The sequence below is a fragment of the Podarcis muralis genome, chromosome 1, assembly GCF_964188315.1.
Source record: "Podarcis muralis chromosome 1, rPodMur119.hap1.1, whole genome shotgun sequence".
Taxonomy (NCBI): domain Eukaryota; kingdom Metazoa; phylum Chordata; class Lepidosauria; order Squamata; family Lacertidae; genus Podarcis; species Podarcis muralis.
The window spans coordinates 77,485,621-77,507,574 of NC_135655.1; the positions used below are offsets into that span (position 1 = coordinate 77,485,621).

A 21,954-nucleotide genomic window follows, 5' to 3' on the forward strand; every position below is an offset into this window, starting at 1 on the left:
GTGCAAGGCTAATTTAACAGCAAAATTTAACTAGTAATACTGATTATCATACATTACTGCACTTTAGGCTGAACATTATGTTTTGCTTTTCACAGTTCTATTTATATATAACAGATGAGAGGCAAGAATGTAATTCCATGATAATATGAAATCTAGTTGAGGAGACAGGACATCCAAAATATGAAGCTGGTCATATTTGTACTGGGTTGTCATGTAATAACAATAAGTTCTGAAGTTTAGCACTAGAAAAGCTACCAGTATAAACTGAAATGCAGCCTGGAAAACTAAGGTTCAGTCTTACTATGTCAATACCCAAATACAGAAAAGCTAGCAAGAGTTTGGCATTATTTATCATCCTGGCCAGTTCTGCAGGCCAGGCACCTAACCTTTACAAGATGAAATTACTTATCTCTGGTAGTTTTGTACCCAATTGCATTCCAGGCTTAAAATATAAGTACAAAAGTTGCAATGTTGAGACTACAGAGGGAGGTTTCTCAAGACTGAGAAACATCAAAACAGGTGTTGTCAACCATTTTTAATAAAATATGCTACAGCAGAAAGAATAAGAGATGTTATTACAACATTCCTGCTAACACCAAGAACATCCCTAATCCTTTTTACTTCTGATCAAGTTACCATTCTTTAAAAGGAGCAAAAGGAAGGTGGGGTGTTGAATGCACTATTTTAGTAGTCTGTTCTCAACAGTTTGGACATTATAAAAATGTTAATAAGGCAAGCATTTTCATGATAACTTCACACTCTGAGTCATAAAGAAATGAAACCCGTAGAGAATGCTCCAACTTCAGAGATCTCATACTATACCGTGAATCGTGTCTGTCACCTGGAAACCAGAGTGCTCTAGGCACGATCGCATGGACAAGCCTGCAGCAGAGAACACATGCACATACAACTAAAATGGTACATCACCCCCAGAAGACCCTTAACGCCACCCAACAAAACAAGTGTCCCCTTAACAGGAGTGCAGCTATCAAATTATCTGCCACTAAGAGGCATTTGTGGTTATTCCTTGCTACAAGACATTAAGAGCAAGAATCACATCAGTAATGGAGTTTTACAATTGCAGAATTCTATATATTTGTTTAGTTACAAGCAGAAAAAGTAGGTATACAATACCACAGAATTGCAGTCAGTACTCACAACCTTCTTCTCAAAATGACTGTGAATGATAGACTATAGGAAGATTAAGTAGTCTTAAATGCTTCCTTTATTATACAATATTGTGATTTTACAGCTAGTAATAGCAAAACCAAGTTTTATACCTGGCCATCAAAAATAGGGCATGGGCCCTTATCCCCAGCTCTTTCTTTAATTGGGATATATGGGTATTCAGTACTACTTTGAAACAATGAACAATACTACAAAGTAGTTTGTGTCAGTGTACAGAAGCAAGAACTTGTATTTGAACTCCAAATTCAAATTGCTTTGTTGGACCAACATTAGTTTCTTTGTTACAAGGAAATCATTTCTGAAAATGAATCCCTTTAAAGCTAAGCACTGGTGCCAACAACTACTCTAGTTTTCATTCGTGTGTGTGTGGATGTAACAGGATTGAACTGCTATTAAGACATCCTTTCAGATTTTTGGAGGGGAATCCTAGGTATAGCATGTGCATTTGCCTTTCAAACACACCAATGATTAATTAGAATAGCAATTCCACAAAAGCACAAATATTCAGCTTGTTTAAAAAGTAGCTCACCTATGTGATTGGAGACTATAGTAATCTCAACCAGGCTTTCAAGTTTTACACAGATCAACCCAACTAAGCTCACTTCCTGCCTTCATATCATGCATGCATAAAATGTGGCTTAAAATAACAGCTATAACTAAGTGAGGCCCCATGCCATTTTTGCATGGTAACTTTAGCCAACCTGAAACAATTTATTTTGAACAGTATGTACTGACATTTGTGTCTTCCAGAATTTATGTGACAAGCAAACTGGAGTCATTGTTAGCCTGTAAATAATAGTGTTTGTTTTCAAAGAAGGCTTTAGTTGAAATTTACTGGACTGGTTTTCTATGGTAAATTTTGAATGAATGGGGGGGGGGGCAAGGCAAAACTTTGAACCTCAGATTACATGTGTATTTGATAATGATACTATTATTTTCTGCATGCAGGCATAAACAAAGAAGAATTAAGTTATCATCAAAATGTTATCTGTTTCAACTAGTGATGGGGAACATATGGCCCTCCAGATGTTGTTAGACTACAACTCTTATCACTCCGATGATTGCTAATGCTGGCTGGAATTGTTGGTAGCTATATTTCTGTCTTAAGCCATACAGATGGATATTGAGGGTAAGTAATAGTGCAAGAAAATTATACGTATGTGCATCAGTATTTAAAACCAGCATCCCCAGAACTTTTAAAAATATCAGCATCACTGAAATTATTTTTCTTCTAAATTACTCCTGTTTGGTACAAGGAAGTTCCTTAAGATCTCAGATGAAGATCTAAAACTATAGCACAATCAGTTTGCTTATGCATTGAATACTGATCTGGAAAAGACAAATGCTTATACTGAAACCCTCAATATAATCTGAAAGTTTTACCTTGGGACTGTCTCTGCTTACTTAACCCTTAGTGAACTGCACCAACAAGAGCAGTCATTTCACTGCCACTATGGAAATAAAGGAAGTTAGAAATCTCAAAAGATCTTAAATACCAAGACAAAAAAGGTTAGGATATTAACACTCAAATAATTGGCCAAACTAGATCTTGGAGAAAAATTCTGAGCTCCAGCGCTATTTTCTTCATATAAGGACACAGAAGGTTTTGTTTAAAAAGTGGGTATTGAGGGAAAGCAGTATGTGCCCATGTTCTGGTTTAGGATTCTCCAAACTTGGATATTCATAGGAAAATTTCTTCAGAGTACGTACTATGATTACAACAGATATGATGGAAATTACTATTGAGATCCTGAAAACGCTGCCTTATTTTTTTCAGACGAAAACATTAGCAAATCAGTGATGCCCTAATTTCTACAAACTACTTTGTACAGGCAGCCTGTACAAATAAAGGTTACTTATAATATGCAATCAGCTCATACACTGAAGATTTTATAAAGCCAAGGGTGTGGCTTAAATAATTTGTTAAAATAAAACATTCAGTGTAACTATCGCTGAACTGTTAGTTTAATTGATAGTTCTAGTGCCAATGGTTCAAGCCAGTGTTTCCTTGTAATACATTGCTAAGATGGACCAGAGAAAGACATTGCAGCAGTAACTTGCTTACATATTTCCAATCCAAGTATTCTGTATACTGCAATACACAATCCGAGCTTCATACTTACAAGCACCAACTGATGCCCCAGTAATCTCATTGTTCTCAGTTATATGAAGGCATGCAGGACACTTCATTTCAATATATGGAAATTGCCTGTATATCAGTTTTATAACATGGAGTACAAGCAAGTGGAGATACTTTGGGGGCTAAGCATATGTTTACAATGAGGAAGCTCCATAGGAGTGGGAACTCTACCCCACTGCTATAATCATTTGTATATGTGAATGCATTTTCTTTATCCCTTTATCCATAATGCATCAGCTGTTTAGTGTTACAGCAGAACTCATTTTGCCACCCTTGGAGAGTGCAAGTGCAAGGAGAAAATCTTCCTTTTACTAGTCATAGATTACCTGCGTTTTGCCAATGAGTTCAACACTCTCTATCAAGATTACTACATCATTAACTGCTTTAATGCACAGTTGTTGATTGTCATTCTGTTGATAAATCTAGATTCAAAATAGCTGGTCAGAAAGCAATTCAAGATACGTTAAATCTAAATTGCTTGGTCATTTTCTAAATGATAATGTGTTGTGTATAAAACACAGAAGTGACAACAATCTTGTACGTGGGTTCATTTCACAAATGGAAATTCAAGAGTATGTCAATGTCTACATGGGCAAATTGTTTTAATACAGACCTACCAACATCTATACCTAGGACCTAAGGCCATTTCCTGCTCACTGGAACTTACTCAGAGGCACATTACAACTCTTGTCAGACATGCCACAGTGAATCCTATGTCTAAAAGAAATAAACAGACTTGCATTTTTGTGTGTAAATTCTGTGGCTAAACACAACCATTACATAAAAATATGTGGCATGATTCAGTCCACTGCTGGTGCAGTACCTGTGTGTGAAGGATTCCCACAGGATCAACAGAGAAGTCCAAGAGGTGCTCCTAGATCCACTTATGTCACATGGCTCAGATAGCTTCTGCGACACAAAGTGTTTTTCATCTACTTAAGACTGTTATGGCAGCTGCCGTCTCATTCTAGACAGGAATAGCATGACCATACCCTGGTAACCTCTAGGATTAGCTTGGAAAACTAATATGGCTTGGAATACTCCAACCCACCAACATCCTGTGACGTCAGGTGTACAGCAGATACAGCCACAGCTGCGAAACAACAATCAGGAGTGTTATAGTGCACTCCTAACTGCTCCTCTTCAAGCAAGGCCTTCATTCAGCACCTTTTAAATTTGGCGCAAAATAAAAGCTCTGTGGGATTGATTCCACTTGGGAGCTCCTAACTGCACTCAACTCCTGCCCCAAGCTGGACTTGCTTTTGGTGCCAAACAGAAGACCTATTTTCATTAGGGAAAGCTGAGCAAGCCTCCCATTTTTGCAACTGAAGCATTAATGTTCCTTTGCAGTCCAGCCAGGGCTAGAAAGGAATAATCAGAGGCACACTCCCAATTATTCCCACTGACAAGCGGGCCAGATCTAATTTGCCATCCCTGAGCTATTGTAATGAACTGTATGTGTGCCTGCCTTTGAAGATTGCTTGGAATCTGCAACTGGCTCAAAATATTCCTATTAACTGGGATCTATCCTCACAGGTAATTAAAGAATACTGGTTTCTAGTCCATTTCCAAGTACAATTCAAAGTGCTGATGCTTACCTTTAAAGGCTTACATAGCTTAAGACTTGGGTACCAGAAGTAAGGCCCACCTCCATGTCAGCATGTCCATTAATTGGAGGTCATCTCTGGAAGTACTCCTCCAGGCATCCTTATCATCAGAAACAAGTGGATGGCAACTAAAGAAACTGCCTACTTGAGGTTGCATGTAAAATTCCCTTTCCAGGGAGGCTTGTCTGATGCACACATTGCTATTTTTTTCAGCACCAAGCACAGACATGTATTCTCCCATGCTTTAAGTTCAATTGCTTTTAGTTGCAGCTATGCATATCACAATTCTGGGTTTTGTATTTTTATCCTGTCATTTATATATATTGTGAATCATGCTGGAAATGTGGCTGAAGCATAACGTAAAACCCTGACATAAATAAACAGGAGCACTATTGGATCTACAGGAATCCTTTGTCCATAGATACGGCACCAATGAATTGATCATGGCCTCAATTTCCAATTTCCATCTGCATGCATCCAGAGCAATGCACTTGGAAGCAACAAAATGGGAAAAGGGAAAATGAAGTGCTGCTACCAAATGCTGTTAGATTACTGACAGTAAAAGCTTGGTACATGTTTCCTGGAAGGAATTTTGGGGAAAGACTTGAAGCTGCTATATGCTTGTAGTTAATGATTCAACACAATTCTAGACAGTTATCAGATTTACCATGAATGTTGTTTCTCAGTTTAAGTCTGCAAAGCACAAAGAGGGTAATAAGTGACAATTTTTCTGAACAGTAAAACTCCAGGAAACGTCCGCAGCATGCATACTGACAAGACAGTGCATCACACTAACTAAAAAAAACTATACATCTGAGATCTGCGTAGAAAGCAATTTCTAGGCAATAAGAAATGAACAAATCTAAACTGAAGAGTTCTCAAATCAGACTATGCATGTGCAATAAAATCTATTTTCAAGCCTATTCTAATGCAAGATGTTTAAACATCAGCCCACTCCCCCACACCAAATACTCACCATTTGCAGAATGGCACCATATAAGCGAAGAAGAACTGTGCGTGGTTCATCTGCAACAGTCTCCATGGTATCAGGTAATGAGCACTGGAACAGCATGTTGCTGAGGCCTCCCCTAAGAAGGAAAGTATTATGAGTTACACATATGAACACTTGCACTTCTCACATGACTGAAGCTCAGATTCCAATACCCTGAATTAGACAACTGGACATGAAAGAGCTATTCTACACAGTCTAACTTTCTATTTTTTCAGCACTGACTATATTATGTCTACATTTATATTCCACATTTCCTCCATGCTTCTCCCACTCCCCATTTTATCTACACAACAACCCTCTGAGGTAGAGTTACTTCATGGCAGAGTACGGATGTAAACCCTGGTCTTCCAGGTTCTACTCCTAACACGAACTTTATTAATACATAGCTTGAATTTCATTCCCAAATCTGTATTTAAATATGTTAGAAGAATTAGGAAGAAATTTATGTTTACTAGTACTTTGCATTTATGTCTCCAAAGCCACTGTTTAAGGTAGAACAGCTAATAAATAATTTTGGACAATGGTAAGGACCATAATATGTGACTAGAGGCAAAGCATGTTTGTTAGATTATTTATAACAATGAGTTCTCTACAATGATAAAATGCTACCGTATATAAGAGTGCTGAGCTTATAAAGTGTATTTTCATATATCCTGCACTTCTAAGACATTCACTCAAGGCACTATACATTGAGTTATCTGATTTTATCACAACAACACCATGAGGTATACAATACTGAGGTATAGTGAATGGGCTGACCACAATTAGTCCTTCTCAGTAAAGTTAAGCAGTCCACATTTTTCCCTATAATGATGATTGATATTCACATCAGCCTTGAGGGAACATCTATTTTATCTGCTTCCTTAAAACAGTTATTGGGTTGGGCATGGCTCCTACCTTACTGACTGGTTTTGGAAAGATGAGAAGGGGTGCAATGCATTAATGATGCATTGCCTCTCTCCTCACCCACCCACTCCACCCCATTCCGAAATGAGTTTTTGGACTGGTGAAGTCATCTGGGTGTTGGGCCCTGTTCAGTCCAGGATGTATTCTACTCTGAGAACAGGTGGAGGTGAAGAAAAGCTGGGATGACTACCTCTTGGAACAAAGTGGCTTAGCACATTCTTCATGTGCCTCCAACATGCACCGATTCTATAATGTGTTCATTTCATGTACATATAAGCCCACCTTTCTCCCAAATTGGGGGGTGGCACCATATAAATAAAATATTATTCTTAAGTGATGCCTCTTTAAGCTTATGCTTTACTACGTTAATTTCAACTGTCAAAGTGCAATTGTCATGACAAACTACAAAGGGTGAAGCAATTCAAGGCACAACTCCTTTGATACACAGTTATAAAGGAATGTTCCACTAGGGTATCTGCTCTGTGTAAGAGGGAGGGTTGCAGCTCAGTGCCTGCTTTACAAGATTCAATCCCTGGCATTTCCAGGAAGGGAAAAGAACCTGCTTTAAACCCCCTAGACTAGAGCATCACTGCCAGACAGTGCTGACAATATGGAATTAGATGGGCCAATGGTCCAACTTGATATAAAAGCAGCTTCCTGTGATGCCCCCTGCTTAGCATTCATTCTTTCTAAATTTAAGAGAGATTAGTAAACAGAAGAATGCAGATAGTTCTGCACATAGCTTTGACACCACCCGCTTCTTATTTAAGAGGCAGGCAGGACCATCCCTCATCTGAGGGGCACATTAGTGATGTGCTCCTCTACACAATGTATTGCTAAGAAGGCTCCTCTCACACACAACTTCAGCAATGCTGCCTGTGTGTTGAACAGGGCTGCCCTGTGGGAACTGTGGCAGGCAGTTCCACTTCTTCCTGAAGAAGAAAGAGAAAGAACTCTAGCTTGCAATCCCCAACAGACCAGCTGATGATGATGTAGCCTTGCTTCTAAGCAAGTCTAAAAGGGGGGAATTTCCTGGCTGAAGTTCTCAAGTACTAGAAGAAACTTAAACCAATTCATATTGATGCAATTTGCTACTCATTTATTTCATAAATGGACTGGGCTGCCAACACATCTATTTGTTGGGGGAGGGGAACCTTCAGCAAGAATGTGCCTATGCAAAGCATCTGCTGCCTTATTCGTTTTAATAAAGCACCAGTTGAAACCAAGGAACCTTACAGTTGCTTGTGCTGCTGAAGTAGTAGCAGCTCTAAATCTGAAAGCAAGCCCTGTTGTGCACTTCCATTCAGGAGGAAAAGCACACCATCATAACTGGTTTATGAAGCTAAATGAAGAAATATGTATGAAGCTAAATGAACAAACATTTGAGATAGGCAGCATTTGCTAGTTTGGATTATTTTTCCTAGAGGCAGAATAGTCCAATTTAATAATTAAACCACAAAAAGGTACTCTCGATCTGTGTCCAGAGCATCAAATTGCACAAAGATACTACAACAGAAAGGAGTACAGTACCAGAAACTACTCTCTGCCAAGTTAGCACATCTTTCTACTACCCTATGACTATCTTTGGAGTTATTCCCCACTCCTAATCTTTTACAAGAAACCCAATACTGAAGTGCAGCTGGGGCACTTTTTCTTCAATTGCAAAGAAAAGCCCTTGATTTGCTATCACTAAGAACCTACACGGAGAATACTCAAGCTATATACCAGAAAAAGATGACAAAGCAGCAGAAAGTAAAAACTTTCGACCAGCACTTTAAGGATAAACTGCATGCTATATTGAAAAACCTGACATCTCTTTCTGTGAGAGAAAAGCAGCTTGAGCAGGGGAAGGTTCGGACCAGAAAACAGGTATGTGCACCCACTCTTTCAACAGTTTTCTGTGTTTACCCTAACAAACCTATAGTACCAGAAAAACAGGTAGGCGAAATTAAGCACCTCCCTCCACAACACACTTCTTTATTCTTCAGGTACAAGTGAAAGTTTACAGTAGCAGAAAAACAATGCTTTAGCACCTCTTAAACAAAACCTTATAGGAGAAACCTAAATTTGTGTTTAGTCATGCCCACATTTTAAACATTTGGAGGATGTGAAGGGTCTTCAGTGCGGCACTTGCACCTGTGTATGCAGCCACATAAGCCTTCCCTGGCACACACAAGGTCCTCCCCCCGCAACTGCTAAAATTAGGGTTGAAAGAAGGATCTATTGTTAGATAGATCTAACAACTGCTTCTCTGGTTTTCAAATGTGCCTAAAGGCCCCATAAAGTTTACAACCCCCAAGACTTGGGTACTCCAGAACAGCCTTCAACAAGCTGTTGCCCTCCCGATATTTTCAACTACAACTCCCATCAGACCAAGCTAGAATTGGCAAAGGCTGCTCCAGAAGTGAAGGGTTTTCCCCCCACTCCGGTATGAGGCTCCACACAAAGATAAGTAGCAAGGAACTATTCCCAGGTGTTTTGGGGGTGTTGTTTTTTGCAAGAGTAAAGTCTTTATTGCAGGGCATGTGAGATGGAAGAGATACTGAAGGGGGAAAACCGTGTGGGTCTATTCTCAGTTGCAGCTTAAGCAGACTTGCTCAGAAACAAAGCACTGCCGATGCTGAAGATCATGGCTCAACAGATAGGCAGCAGTCCCAGATTATTTTAAATACACCTATATCAGTATCTAAAAGAATTGTATTCTTATGTATTTATACAGTATATAACCCATAGAAAAGTAAAAATATCCTAGAAGCTGGGGAGCAGTATGCACCCATCTTTTTCATCCATGTTTTGATAGAACAAGACCACTTCTCAAAGTTAACTAAAAATGGGTTATTTGGATAGTTTTAGTATATTTGAAGCAAATTTAATCACAATTCCTGATTGTTCCTAGAACATATTCAGGCTGCAATCCTATACACATTTCCCTAGGAGGAAATCACATTAAATTCAATTGGACTTACTTCTGAGTAGGCATGTATTGGATGTACACTAAAGTAATGTTTATATAAAATAGGGATTCAGATGAGTTTTATAAATGGCAGCTCCAAGAATAGATACAATGCTGCAAAGATTATTAACGTTCAACAGCAGGAACTGCATGCTAAAAGTTGCAAACAGTTGTGTGTTTAAGAAAGTGTCTATTTTAACTAAACTATAGAGATATTAAAGCTACATTCCTAAGCATACTTAAAAGGAAATTTAAGTTCCACTAAGTTCAGTAGTATTCCATATTTCTAAGTCAACATACAGTATTTAGAATTGGGCTGTAATAATGTTCAACACTATTATATTGTGACCTCTTGGGTTACATTATGACCTCTTTTACACACCAGTGTGATTCTGCCAAATGCCCTTAAAATATACAAGTAGTCCAGCTACTTGTGAACATTCTGCAACTATGGCTTTTAGAGTTCAGATTAACTATTAAAATTCTAAACATGTTAAATGGGGAAATGCTATATGTATATGTATTCCAATGGATTTGTTCTAGTTTTTCAAAATTAATATTACTTGTCCATGGATCTGGGATAAAGGACAGGACAAATATTTTAAACAAAGCATTTTAAATAAAAAAATTACAAGGCAATAAATCCCTCTCTGACGTATCTGGTATGAGTATTAACTGTTGGGCATTCTAGGAAAATTAAAGTGATTAGAAAAGGTTTTTGTTTTACTTCTTTTCTTCAGAGGCAATTATACAAAATCTAAAAAAAATTCCAATCCTGATTACTTACCCATACTATACCCAAGCCAGTAATCTACTCATTGCTGGCATTGAGAGTCAGAGCAAGGCACCTGATACTACAGTAACTTGTTGCCAAAAAATGACTCATACTGCTGAGCAGTCTCATTCAAAAAAAATCACAGGGTAGAATACACATTTCATTGTTCAGAAACCATCTTACAAGTTAAGTTTGACTCACATTTTTAAAATATTGCCTTAAACTTTTCATCACCTCTGAAGCTTTTTTAAATGGTACATTCCCATTTAACGGCTACTAGACAATCAGTGAAGTCAACTTAGTAGTTTATTTAAAGAGGTTTTAAAAAATGGATTTTCCTTTCGGACTATGGGCTAATGTAAGCAAACAAAAACCTCCAGGAATATCATCAGCTCAAATCGTAGAACACAAGCAATTCCTGTATAGCAATCAATTCAAAATAGTAAACTGAATAAATCAAACTTGTGAAGTGCAACACATTTTTGGCACAAGCATACATATCTATTTAGCCACACATGTAGTGGAATTCATTTAATTTTCTAGATCAGGGTTTCACAAACTTGAGCTTCCAGATGTTTTTGGACTACAATCCCCATCATCCCTGACCACTGCTCCTGCTAGCTAGGGGTGATGGGAGTTGTAGTTCAGCAGCAGCTGGAGACCAAAGATTGGGAAACTCTGTCCTAGATGAAAGTAACTTCTGAGTTCAACAAAACAGCTCAAGGCTTAACAGACAACATCTTTATCACTGTGGGATAGCTTGAAAGATGTATGCACACCCTACTCTTGCTTGTGGTCAAAAAATCTGTCTTATACTATACTACAGAGAGATAAAAGATGTGCTCCCAAAAGTTAATGGATGTCCACACATTACTTTCTATTCTTATCCCATTTGTGTCAAAGGTTCTGAAGAGTAGATAATGGCACAATTCACTAACTATGGTTAAAGAAGATGAACTGTGGGGTTCAGTTCATAAATTATCCAGTAAACTGGGGGGAGAGGAAACAAACTATGTCTTAAAATGGGCTTGTTAACCATAAGCTTTGCCAACTGTATATGGTTGTGATGTCTGAATTCACAGTTGGGGCCACTGCTCTATCTCCATAGGAGTGCAAAAGAGAAACAAAAGCAGTCAAGCAACTCTAGACTACAATATTCCTATACATCTTTAAGCCAGAACTATTGTTAGGATTCTAAACCATGGTTAGTGCAAACAATGGCCTAGGAAGGTATCAGGAATGAGTCAATCATTCATCTAACTAATTTATCTATTGAGATACCTTCAAATGTTCTCACACAGAAGGCAACACTATGTTTGCAATGTATACAGAAACATCTCTAGATACATATAGGCACCGACAGGTCCTTGGCAGCAGTGAAGCTGCCATCTCCCCAAAACATAGGTCTCCTTCTGCCCTTCCATTACTCTTGGGAGGTCAGTGGTGTGCCCTTGGTAGAAAACGACAGTACCACCATATGGACAATGGTTTCCCTGTAACATTTCAGTGCGTATAGATCCGATATGAAGCCTTAATGACTCCCCTCCATAACGTCGTTATCAGTAAGACTGTGGGGAGACAAAAGGTGCCAGGTCCGACAAGAGCCGACAGCCCCACCCCTTTCCCTCATTTCAGGTTTGAAGGGGCCGCATCGTCATGGAACAACCCTCTCTTGGAAACCTGATGCCAGATGTGGTTGCTTCGTGGCGACGAGAAGGCACTCTGTACACGCTCAGAGACACACAGCTCTTAATCTCGTTCACCCTAGAAGGCTGATCCCTTGATGTTCCCCCACCCCACCACCCCCACCCGTATGTGGCTGACCTGATGGGCGTGATGCGCAGCTGATCTTCCCGCAACCCCCGCCACGCCCCCCGCAGGAACTCCCTGCACCAAAAATACGCCTTGCGGCGGGTGCGGGGGTCGGGCTGCTCCTCCGCCGGCGGGGAGGGAGGGGTCGGCGGCGTCGGCGGCAAGGCGAGGGGCTGCTGCTTGGCTTCGGCCTCGGCGTGAGAGGAAGGCGGCAGCGGCGGCGACGAGGGAGACTGGGTGAGGGCGGGCAAGACCGGGCCCTGGGCGCACCCCAGCAGGAGCCCCAGCGGGGAAGGGTCGGCCTCGCCGCCGTTACAGAACTTGGTCTTCATGGCCGACGAGCGAGAGGAGAGCGAGCTCGGGAGGCAGAAGGAACAACGGCAGCGCCACACGCACACACAGGAAAAGGCTCGCTGCGCACCTCCAGCCTTCGAGCCCCGCAGACTGTATGCGGCGCGCGGCGCTCGCGAGGCTTCTTATAGCCGCTCGCACGCGGACCTCGTGCGCGCGTTCACCTCGCGCTCATCAGCCTCGCCCCCTCCCACCCGCTCGCATCCGCACCACCAACCCCCCCGCCGTCCCTCTCTCTTCGTCTCTATTGATTGGCTGCGTGCCCGAGCCAACCGCAAGGTTGCGGCCGCGCCTCTCCCTGATTGGTCCAGAGGGAAGACGCGGCGCGGGAAGTCCATTGGCTGCCTTCCCCGTTGCTCTGGTTATCCGGCGCTGCCTAGGCTCTCGCGCGTATCCCTGCGATACGCATAGGCTGAAATGCAGAGGAGAGAACCTTGGGGTTGTGGGGGAGGGGAAGGAGGGAGCAAGGTGGCGGCAAGCGGCGGCGGCGGCTGCTCTCCCCGCTTCCTCCCTCCTGCCCCTCTCGGCGCGCACAAAAGGAGTGGCGGCTGTGCCCAGACTCCCTCCCTCCCTCCCCCACCCACCCACCCACCCCGCGAGCCCAGCCTGCAGCTCTTCCTCCGCTTTCCATCTTCCAGCGGTTCTCTGCACGCTCCCTCTCTCGCCGCCAGTTGTGTATTCCCCCTCGCACACACCGCACTTCTTTATTTCCACTCCCTTGTTTGTATTGTAGACTCCATTTTCTTTTCTTGATCCATTCAGCCAGCCTCCTCCCATTCCCCGGGCACGTGGACCAGGGGTGATTTTATTCAGGATTCACATCTCAAACTAAACCTAAATAAAAGTAATCGGAAGCGGAGGCAGGTGGGATGGGTATGAAAATGCACTGCATCATTGGAGGAAACGCAAGAAGACAGTTGGCTTCCCTCCCCCCCCCCCCCCTCGATGTGGTTCAGGGTATCGACATCTCCGCCGGGGCTGCAAAGACGACGCAATTCTGCCGCATTCCTTTCGGTATTTAATCTTTGCGGCATTGTTTGTCGCGAGCTTGGCGGCAACAAAGTCTCCTTTGAAGGCGACGGCGGTGCCACCGCTCCGAGTGCCAAGTAGTCGGCAGCAGTGCAAAACTGAAGCATTTAATTTTGGACGCTTGAGTGCTACGCACCAACAATTTAGGGAAAACGGGGAGGGGGAAGGTTGCCGCTCACTTTAGCATCTGGAAAGTTAACGGCTGAAAAAAAGTCCCAAGTGCTGACTCATAGTGTAATGAATTGAACGTAATGTGACATCAGTGATTAGGGGAAATGGATGGTTTTGTTTATTATCCTTAAGTCCACTCCCTTCTGCAATAAAAGAATCCGCTCAGGTTGGGATTCATTTTGATTCTCCCTAGAACGGGCAATTTCTTGGCGTGGTGACATCATAATCATGTGATGCCACATACCAGTGTGTCAGCTTTGCAGGTTGTGAAAGAGCCTCTTTTGTCATAAAGGAAGAAGCAAAGAAGCGACATTTCAAACCCACAAATCACAAAAAGCTCTTCAAATCTTGAGTCTGTGCTGCTTCTGCATTCAGCCTAAAACAATGCCCCCTCCCCCTTTTAATTCATCCACATAAGAGCTAAATGAAAACAAGAATCCCCAAAATCAGGATCCCTCACCCTCCTGTATCTATGTCATCTTGGATGCAATCCTCTTTCCTTGTCCACATAACAAAAGGTTTGTTGTTGCTCAACTAACAGAAGAAGGATGGGCTTCCTGGAGTAATAACTATGATGTATGTTTGCTCAAGAGGTCTGACTAGTTTTGGGGCGGAGGTTCTTTCTTAAAATACTGTACAATATTTTAATCTAGCGTGTCTCAGTAATGGTCTGCTGGAACCAGAATCTGTGCTCTCCTTCTATTTCTTCTTTAAGGCCCAGAAGCTGCTTCACACATTATTTGTTTCCTGCAGAAAAGTACGAAGTATGATTTAAAATGTCAGGATCTGCTGTCATTGGAGGAAGCAGGCTGGGTCAAATGGATAATCTTTATGCTACATAGAATTTCTCCACTGAGTTCAGATAGATAGATAGATATTCAGAGGTTTGTAGAATGATGCCATTATTTTCCAAAAGTATAGCATGGCTCTTTAGTGTGGATTTCAGATAACAGTGCAGGGAGCAAAGGGCTGCACCTGTCCCAGGTACAGCAAGTCATGAGATAAAAGGCTTAGATGGCACCAATCCCAGAAAACTAAACTCTGTTCCCTGGCAACACTGACTATGGCTATGATTATGTAAGAAGTGACTCAATATATGTTACAGCATATTGGTTTCCATCAACTTCATGGACTTACTGACTTGGATTGAAGCAGTTTTCTTATTGCCTCAGATGTTCTTTGCCAGCTCACTGGAGTATGAACAAATTAACTTCCTGTTACTATGGATGCTAAATTTGCTAGGGTTGTTTTTAAGGTGAAAGGTCAAAATGTACAAACCACAATGGAACTGCTGATACATGCTAGGAATGTTCCATAGGTGAACACTGTTCAGATTCAGCAGCGTTGCTGGATTCTGGTAGTGCTGGAAGAATTTTGGTTGGTTGAAAACACACCCAGCCTTCCAGCCAAAAAGGCTTCCAAGATGGCTTACAATGACAGCTGAGATGACATCTTCAAACAATGACATCATAATATAAGAAAGAGCACAGCAAGCACAGAGCAGAGACATCAAACCAACAGACACAGCAGAAAGGAAATTACTATGTCCCTATGTACCCACCAATTTCAAAACTCTTCAAAGGCCCCAAATATCATTTACATAAAGCATGACTCCATGTGGTCAGTTTGCTTTTAATGCAAATACTGGGTTTTCTTTGAGCAGAATTCAAGTGCAAGGAGAAGGTGGGAGGGGCAGGGGAACCCATCTCCGGCATAATGGAACTTTGTTCAGTAGTGAAACACTCAGTGAATAGTGTGAAAGCTGTTTTATGATGACTCAGACCATTGGTCCATTAAGCTCAGTGATGTCTGCACGAACTGGCAGCAAGGGTTTCAAAAGGGGACATTCCCAGTTCTCTCTGAGGATGCTGGGGACTGAAACAGAGATCTTCTGCACTCAAAGCAGATGCTCCAGTGTCCCTTGGGCCCTTTTTGCTTCTCCCTATTCCAAGGCTTCCCTCAGCTTCCTGCTACACACACACACACACACACACACACACACACACCGCCTTTCATAGCCTGAAGCTGAACTGTGAGGTAGCATATGGCTGCCACACACATCTCCCTCATAACGCCTAAGGAAAGATGATATGTGGTTTGATGTTGCACTGCTCAGTGTTTCCCTTGCTCCCAGAAGTAGTGGTCAGTGAAGTGTGCTGGTGATGTGCTTGGCATGAGGAAGTCACAATATGCATCTTCATTAGACATCCCTGGGAAGACCTCTCCCATGGTGGCTAGTTTGGGCCTACTCTTTCAAGGAGTAGTTTAGAAAATAAAAAAGTATTATTCATTACTTTCTATGTTTGACACAAAAAAATAAAGATAATATATTCCATCACGGCAGGCATAAAATATTTTGCTGGTAGGGGTGTAGTGATACCTGTGGCTTACTTTCTGATGGGTCTGTACTACACTGAAAAATGGCAGCAAGGGCAAAAGGTGCTCTGAAAGGTTTCTAAAAGTGCAATTAATATAATTTATGGACAGTCCCATTAGCGACTGAATATTACAGCTCTCCCCATTCCTAGCTGAAATTTAATGGATCATTATGTTTTGCTGGGTAAAACATCTGGTTGATTTGATACGATGTGTTCCCTCTGTTTTTCTTTATTCTTTGCCAAAGTGAAAGCTCCTGAACCTTGAAGAAAACACAAGAAACACAGCAGGCATTTTATTCCTTGGTAACAGCAAGTGGCAGACAGACTATTGCTTGTTCTCGTCAACAGGTAAGTCCTAGTGCAAAGAAACTTGAATTGTTCCAAGATTGGGGACTTGCTGTTTATACTCAAATTTGCTATTACAGAAAATTTTGCAATTTTGCTATTGCATCAGATATAAGTGGTTCCCCAATTTTGGTTGTTTCATAAAACTCATACATCGTGTGATTGTAAAAAACCTCAAAGCAGTCTACAATAAGATAAAACAAGAAAATCAAGGAAAAAATTACAACTACTGTGGAAAACGGGCTGCTGGAATAGATAACCCAATATGGTGCCATCCAGATGCTGTGGACTACAACTACCATCAGCTCCAGCCCACATTGACTATGCTCAGGGATAATAGGAGTTGTGGTTCACGTGTGAAGAGACCACATTGGCTAGTCCTTAGGTAGGTCTTTCGTTTGATCCAGAAGAGCTCTTAAGTTCTTATGTTGACCAAGAAGTACATCACTGCATAACTGAGGTGGATGTAGTTAGCCTCCAGTTCCAAAACCTGTGAACATACCAACAAATTCAGATGGCACAATCAAAGTGGATTTTGCCCTCTTGCACAACAAACCCACTTCCAAAAATGAAAGGGTCAGGAAAATGCACTGGAAACTGACAATAACAGTTGTCTGACATGACGGTGGATAACCGCCAAACAAATCAGAATGAATGCTCAGTAACTAGCAGGTGCTGCATACCTCCCCCTGCAAACTTTGTGCAAGCAAGCCAGGATAAATTTTCAATAAACAGGTCATTCGGAAGTGATCTTGATGACCTTTTTTTAAAAAACAAGTTTGTATTGGTTTTTAAATAGATACAAAAACAAGAAGCGTTAAACATTTACCCAGCAGTACATCTAATGATGTCTGTTCTATTCTCTGACTTTAAACATAATCTCACACATTCAGTAGTCAAACACATTAACTAATATAATCTCTCCACTGAGAAGACTGAGCGCTTGGTACAACAAGGTCACTAACATGGTTCAAGGAAAGGGTTCAGGTTTCCTGAAAGGTGTCTCTTTTGGTCATGCATTTGATCACTCTCCTATGTAGAGTGACTAGGGAAGAACTTTCGTCTTTCACATTTCAGCAGCATCCTGCGCAAGGCCAAAATTCAGCCCCCACCCTTGCCTTCATTTCTGCTTAATTCACCATGTCATAGTTGCAGTGCTCCACAGCGCCCCCTAGGCTTGGCACCCAGTGTTGTGGAACTAGTCACACTGCCCTAAATCCATCTCTGTAGTGTAGTGAGAACCTCAGACATTGCGGTATCCAGATATTATTTCCCCTATGTTCAAGGCTATTTCAGACTGGTTTTTCTACTGTTGTGCTGTTGCTAGTCGTGCTGCAATCAGTAAAAAGCCTACTTGTTCTCTGTACTGCAAGCTGGAGCCAAAGTCTATGTCTAGTGTTAGTAGGGCTAAGGCAGGATTTGGAGAGAGGTTGGTTTGTAATTATGGATATGATTTTTAAAAAAGCATCGGGGCATTCCCACCAAACATGAACAATTGAACCAAGTTTTCCACAACCCTTCCAACATAAAGGGGAGAGAGAGGGATTGATTTTAGCAAGTCTGACAAGTCCAGTGGCAGTGCAAGATTACGTTCAGCAAGGTCTTCTGTAAGTGGGCAGAGATGGTTTTAGGGGTGGGGAATAGTCCACATACCCTCTCATTTGCGTTCTTCAGTTGAGTGGTCAATTTCTGGTTCCCATACGATTTGGAGGCCTCCAGCATCCCCTACTGTACGATCTAATATATTGCTGTATATTAGGGAAGCATATAACCCTTCAGGTCATATGCTGGCCTGTTGCATAAGGATTCCAACAAGGTAAGTGTGCCTAGGCCCTCTCCCCTGCACCCCAGGGTGGAAGCAACCCATGGAGCCAGAGTCCCATTTAGAAAGGTCCTTGAGATGAAACCGTTCAATACACAGGGCTGGATTTAAAGTGCTACCTCAATCCACTGCTAGCTGGGTCTAGCTGTTCCTGTGGATATGGTAGATGGAAACATCCTCACACACTTCCTGAACATATATGGAATGCTGCCCCCAGTGAGGCCTACCTGGAGCCTACATTAGCATCTCTCTAGCACAAGGTTAATCACCTTTCTCTTTTCCCAGGCATTTGATGGGACAGGATGAGCTAGGATGAGCTCACCTGCTTTGAGTTGCTATGTTGTTTTTAGTACAGTATTACTTTATGAAGGATTTGGTGGTCCTTTATGATGCTGAATAACTGCAGGTTGTGTTGTCAGTTGGCTAGGGACTGCAGTGTTTTCGGTGACTGACAAATTGAAATCATCATCATCACCATAATGAGGGATATCACTTCAACTGTTTATACTAGTCGGAGTAAATAAATTTTAATAGTTTGCTCGAATAACAGGTTTGCTCTTCAAAGACAAAATGGTTGGTATAGTCAATTGCTCCCTCTGCTTGGCGTGTTTGATAAAAAGGTGCGTGCAGTAATTCTGACTCAGAAGTATTTGTATTTGTTCAGTTTTATGAGGACCAAGCTTATCTTGCACCTAGAGGCATAAGAACTTCTATGAGCAAATATTTGGACCAGCTTCTGTGTTAGCCAGTCCACTTGGTTCATTCCTAATCACAGGCTAGGGGGAAAACCAGTTTAAGACAGGGGTTGGGAAACACCTTCAATAGACAGTGAGATTATTGTAAGAGCAGTTTGCTACGTGTAGAGGTCACTAAGTTGCAAAAGGCTTAAGGGGGTCATGGCAATCCAGGGTGGTATTGCTGTGCTGTGCCTACACAATTAAAGGCATAGGAGAAGCTGCAATATAGAGTCACTAACTGCTAATCTTCTAACAAAGAATCAGGCATGTGTTTTTACACTGGGCTAATTAGAAAAATGTGTAGGATACAATTCAGGTATTATATCTGAAGTCCTCTCCCATTAACTATAACCATCTTTGAACAAATTTTGATTATCCTAACTTCTTTCTTTATATCTCCCTGCATCACCTCCATAAACCTATGCCAACGGAACCTTACATTTTGGATTTCCCCAGGCCAATTCCATTAATGAGATTGCACTTTACCAGGGCAATTTGTAATTTACCGTAATAGTTCGGTTCTTATTTGCTTGCATTTTGCTGTGTAGTAAAATGCCATTGTTGGGACTTGGTACTGAAAGACATGACTAGGCAAAAAAAGACTGTCTTGGTAATTTATTGCTTCAGCAACAACGAAAACACTCTACATCCCCCTAATCTTTATCAGAACAGAACCCCAAGGTAAGCTTGCTCTCAGATCTTCTCTCTGATGAACGATTCACGCGACGTGACTTTCCTCAGCTCCTTCTCACTTGTTACCTTGTGACTTGTTTACAGTATTTACAATTACAAGAACTAGTGTGTATGGGGCGACCGCATTAATTAAGCCTAAAAATGGATAATATTTATCTACCTAAAAACAGATAATATCAGCTTATGGAGTAAGGAAATAAAGTATAAAAATTATGAAGACAATCCTACAAAATATAGATATAAACAAATTGTGGTATTCTAACCATTTCACTTCTCACCATTGCACTTTGATAATATTGTGAACCTGATGAACTTACAGATGCGGCCTGGCATTTATTAACCAGATATCTGAGAATCCAAATGAGTAACGTGGGAGGTGTTGCAACATAACTCCCGTATAAATCACCATTAGGCTTTAGGCAAATATTGGCTTAAGCTAGGGACGGAACCACTGCTCTTAGCATGCACTGCCTTACATATCACATCTCTTTATGCTTAAGCAAACTGAACAGCAACAGTCCCTTCAGGCTGTACTCGTGGGCACCGGCAGAGTCAATTGCTGCTGAATACGGCAGGCGGAGTCCAGAGAGAAAATCCTGGTAAAGTTTACAAAACAAGCTGAACAGAACAGTGTACTACCTGAGCAGGAAAAAACAAAAGGGTGTTGCCCTTCTGATTGTTGGTACAAGGGGAAACAAGGGTATAAAAAGGAGTACTTGTGGATGCCAAGATCCAAGTTTGGGGTAAGTTCTCTTTGATGAGAGAACCCCAGCAGAGATTTAAAATCACAAAATATGCAGCAAAGTAAAGTGTGGAAACACAGGCTTGTTAGACCTTTAAAAGGTGACCTTGAGAGTTCCAAAACTTCCCTCTTTCCCCAGCATAGAAAAAGACCACATACAGTACAGTGTGGTACCTTGGTTCTCAAACATCTTGGTTCCCAAACGCCGAAAACCAGCCCCAGTGGCAAAGCTCTAGTACTGCCAGTATTTATTTCATAAAATTTATACAGTGTTTGACTGTGAAACAAAACAAAACCTTCAGACCTCCAGGCTGGGTTTTGAACCCCCTCATTCTCTCAAAAGCAGTACACACAAGGGAAAAAGAAGACATATAACACAGACAACCACATACCTCCCAGGGCTGGAGGCTTGCAGAGAGCACTGATAGGCCTCCTGCAACAAGGATTCAAGACCCCTTCAGAAAGAAAAACACTGTCTTGACAAAAAGCCACAGGAACCATTTGGGAAGCAGGAGGTGTAAATGCAGACCCCATCAGACCGAAGGCAAAGAAGACTTGAGTGAGGAAGTGTATGGATTCTAGTCTTTGCGTCAACCTCTTGTTTCTGGGTGGACATGCTGCTGCCCGATCACAGCTAAGGGCTCAGTCTATATAAGAACTGGCTCTCATATATTAATCTACCTCACAAAGTTGTTGGATAATATGTTTCTCCAAATGTCCCTGAGGGTGGGATACAAGTGTAACCAACAAATACGTGAGTTTTATTTCTAGCAAGTTCCACATGAAAACAAGAGGCTCCTCACACAGCCCACCTCCCTTTTCCAATCTAGCTTGCTGGACAGAGCTGTGCTGCATTTTCTAGTGGCACCAAGAGACCAAATGATGGTCCTCGTGGCATCTGTGGAGCAGCGAGCAGCAGTAAAGGAATGTGGGTGGGCTAGTGAGCATCCAGTGTAGATGGAGGCTGGTTCATGCACGTAGATGGCCAGGACCAAAGCCCTGTTTGGGATGAAATGTTTACTGCTATCCCAAATGTCTACTGCTATCCCAAAGTTGGGGAGAATTGTCTTCTGTGTGCTCCACTCACCTTGATGCACTTACAAGGAGAATGCACCTTGTTCAGCACAGCAGTAATGCTTGTGTTGCCACCAAGAATTTGGAAAACTTGGGTTGTTTAAATGGAGAACAAAGAAGAAACAGGCATTAAGAATATAGTAACCAAACTCCTGCAGCCATCTGGGTAGAGTTTGCTGTTGACATTCAAAAGTTCACATACTGGAATTTCTTGAACTC

At 41.7% G+C, this 21,954-nt stretch overlaps 1 protein-coding gene and 2 long non-coding RNA genes across 3 annotated transcripts in view; 1 reads left to right on the top strand and 2 right to left on the bottom strand.

Annotated features, from left to right (window-relative positions):
• The window catches only part of CHKA (choline kinase alpha), a 25,977-nt gene extending 13,252 nt beyond the window's left edge, over positions 1–12,725 (bottom strand). The window contains exons 1-2 of the mRNA XM_077931948.1: positions 12,406–12,725; positions 5,912–6,023 (exon numbers count right to left, since the gene is read on the bottom strand). Of these exons, the coding sequence (XP_077788074.1) occupies positions 5,912–6,023; positions 12,406–12,725 (432 nt within the window). The remainder of the gene's footprint in view (positions 1–5,911; positions 6,024–12,405) is intronic.
• Positions 12,699–21,757, top strand: LOC114599909 (uncharacterized). Its single transcript, XR_013393698.1, has 3 exons — positions 12,699–12,839; positions 16,568–16,670; positions 21,174–21,757. It is a non-coding gene; the product is annotated as an uncharacterized LOC114599909 (long non-coding RNA).
• Positions 16,601–21,846, bottom strand: LOC144328445 (uncharacterized). The gene is made up of 2 exons (XR_013393701.1): positions 21,749–21,846; positions 16,601–17,157 (listed from the first exon to the last, which is right to left on the bottom strand). It is a non-coding gene; the product is annotated as an uncharacterized LOC144328445 (long non-coding RNA).
• Positions 21,847–21,954: the final 108 nt, after the last annotated feature.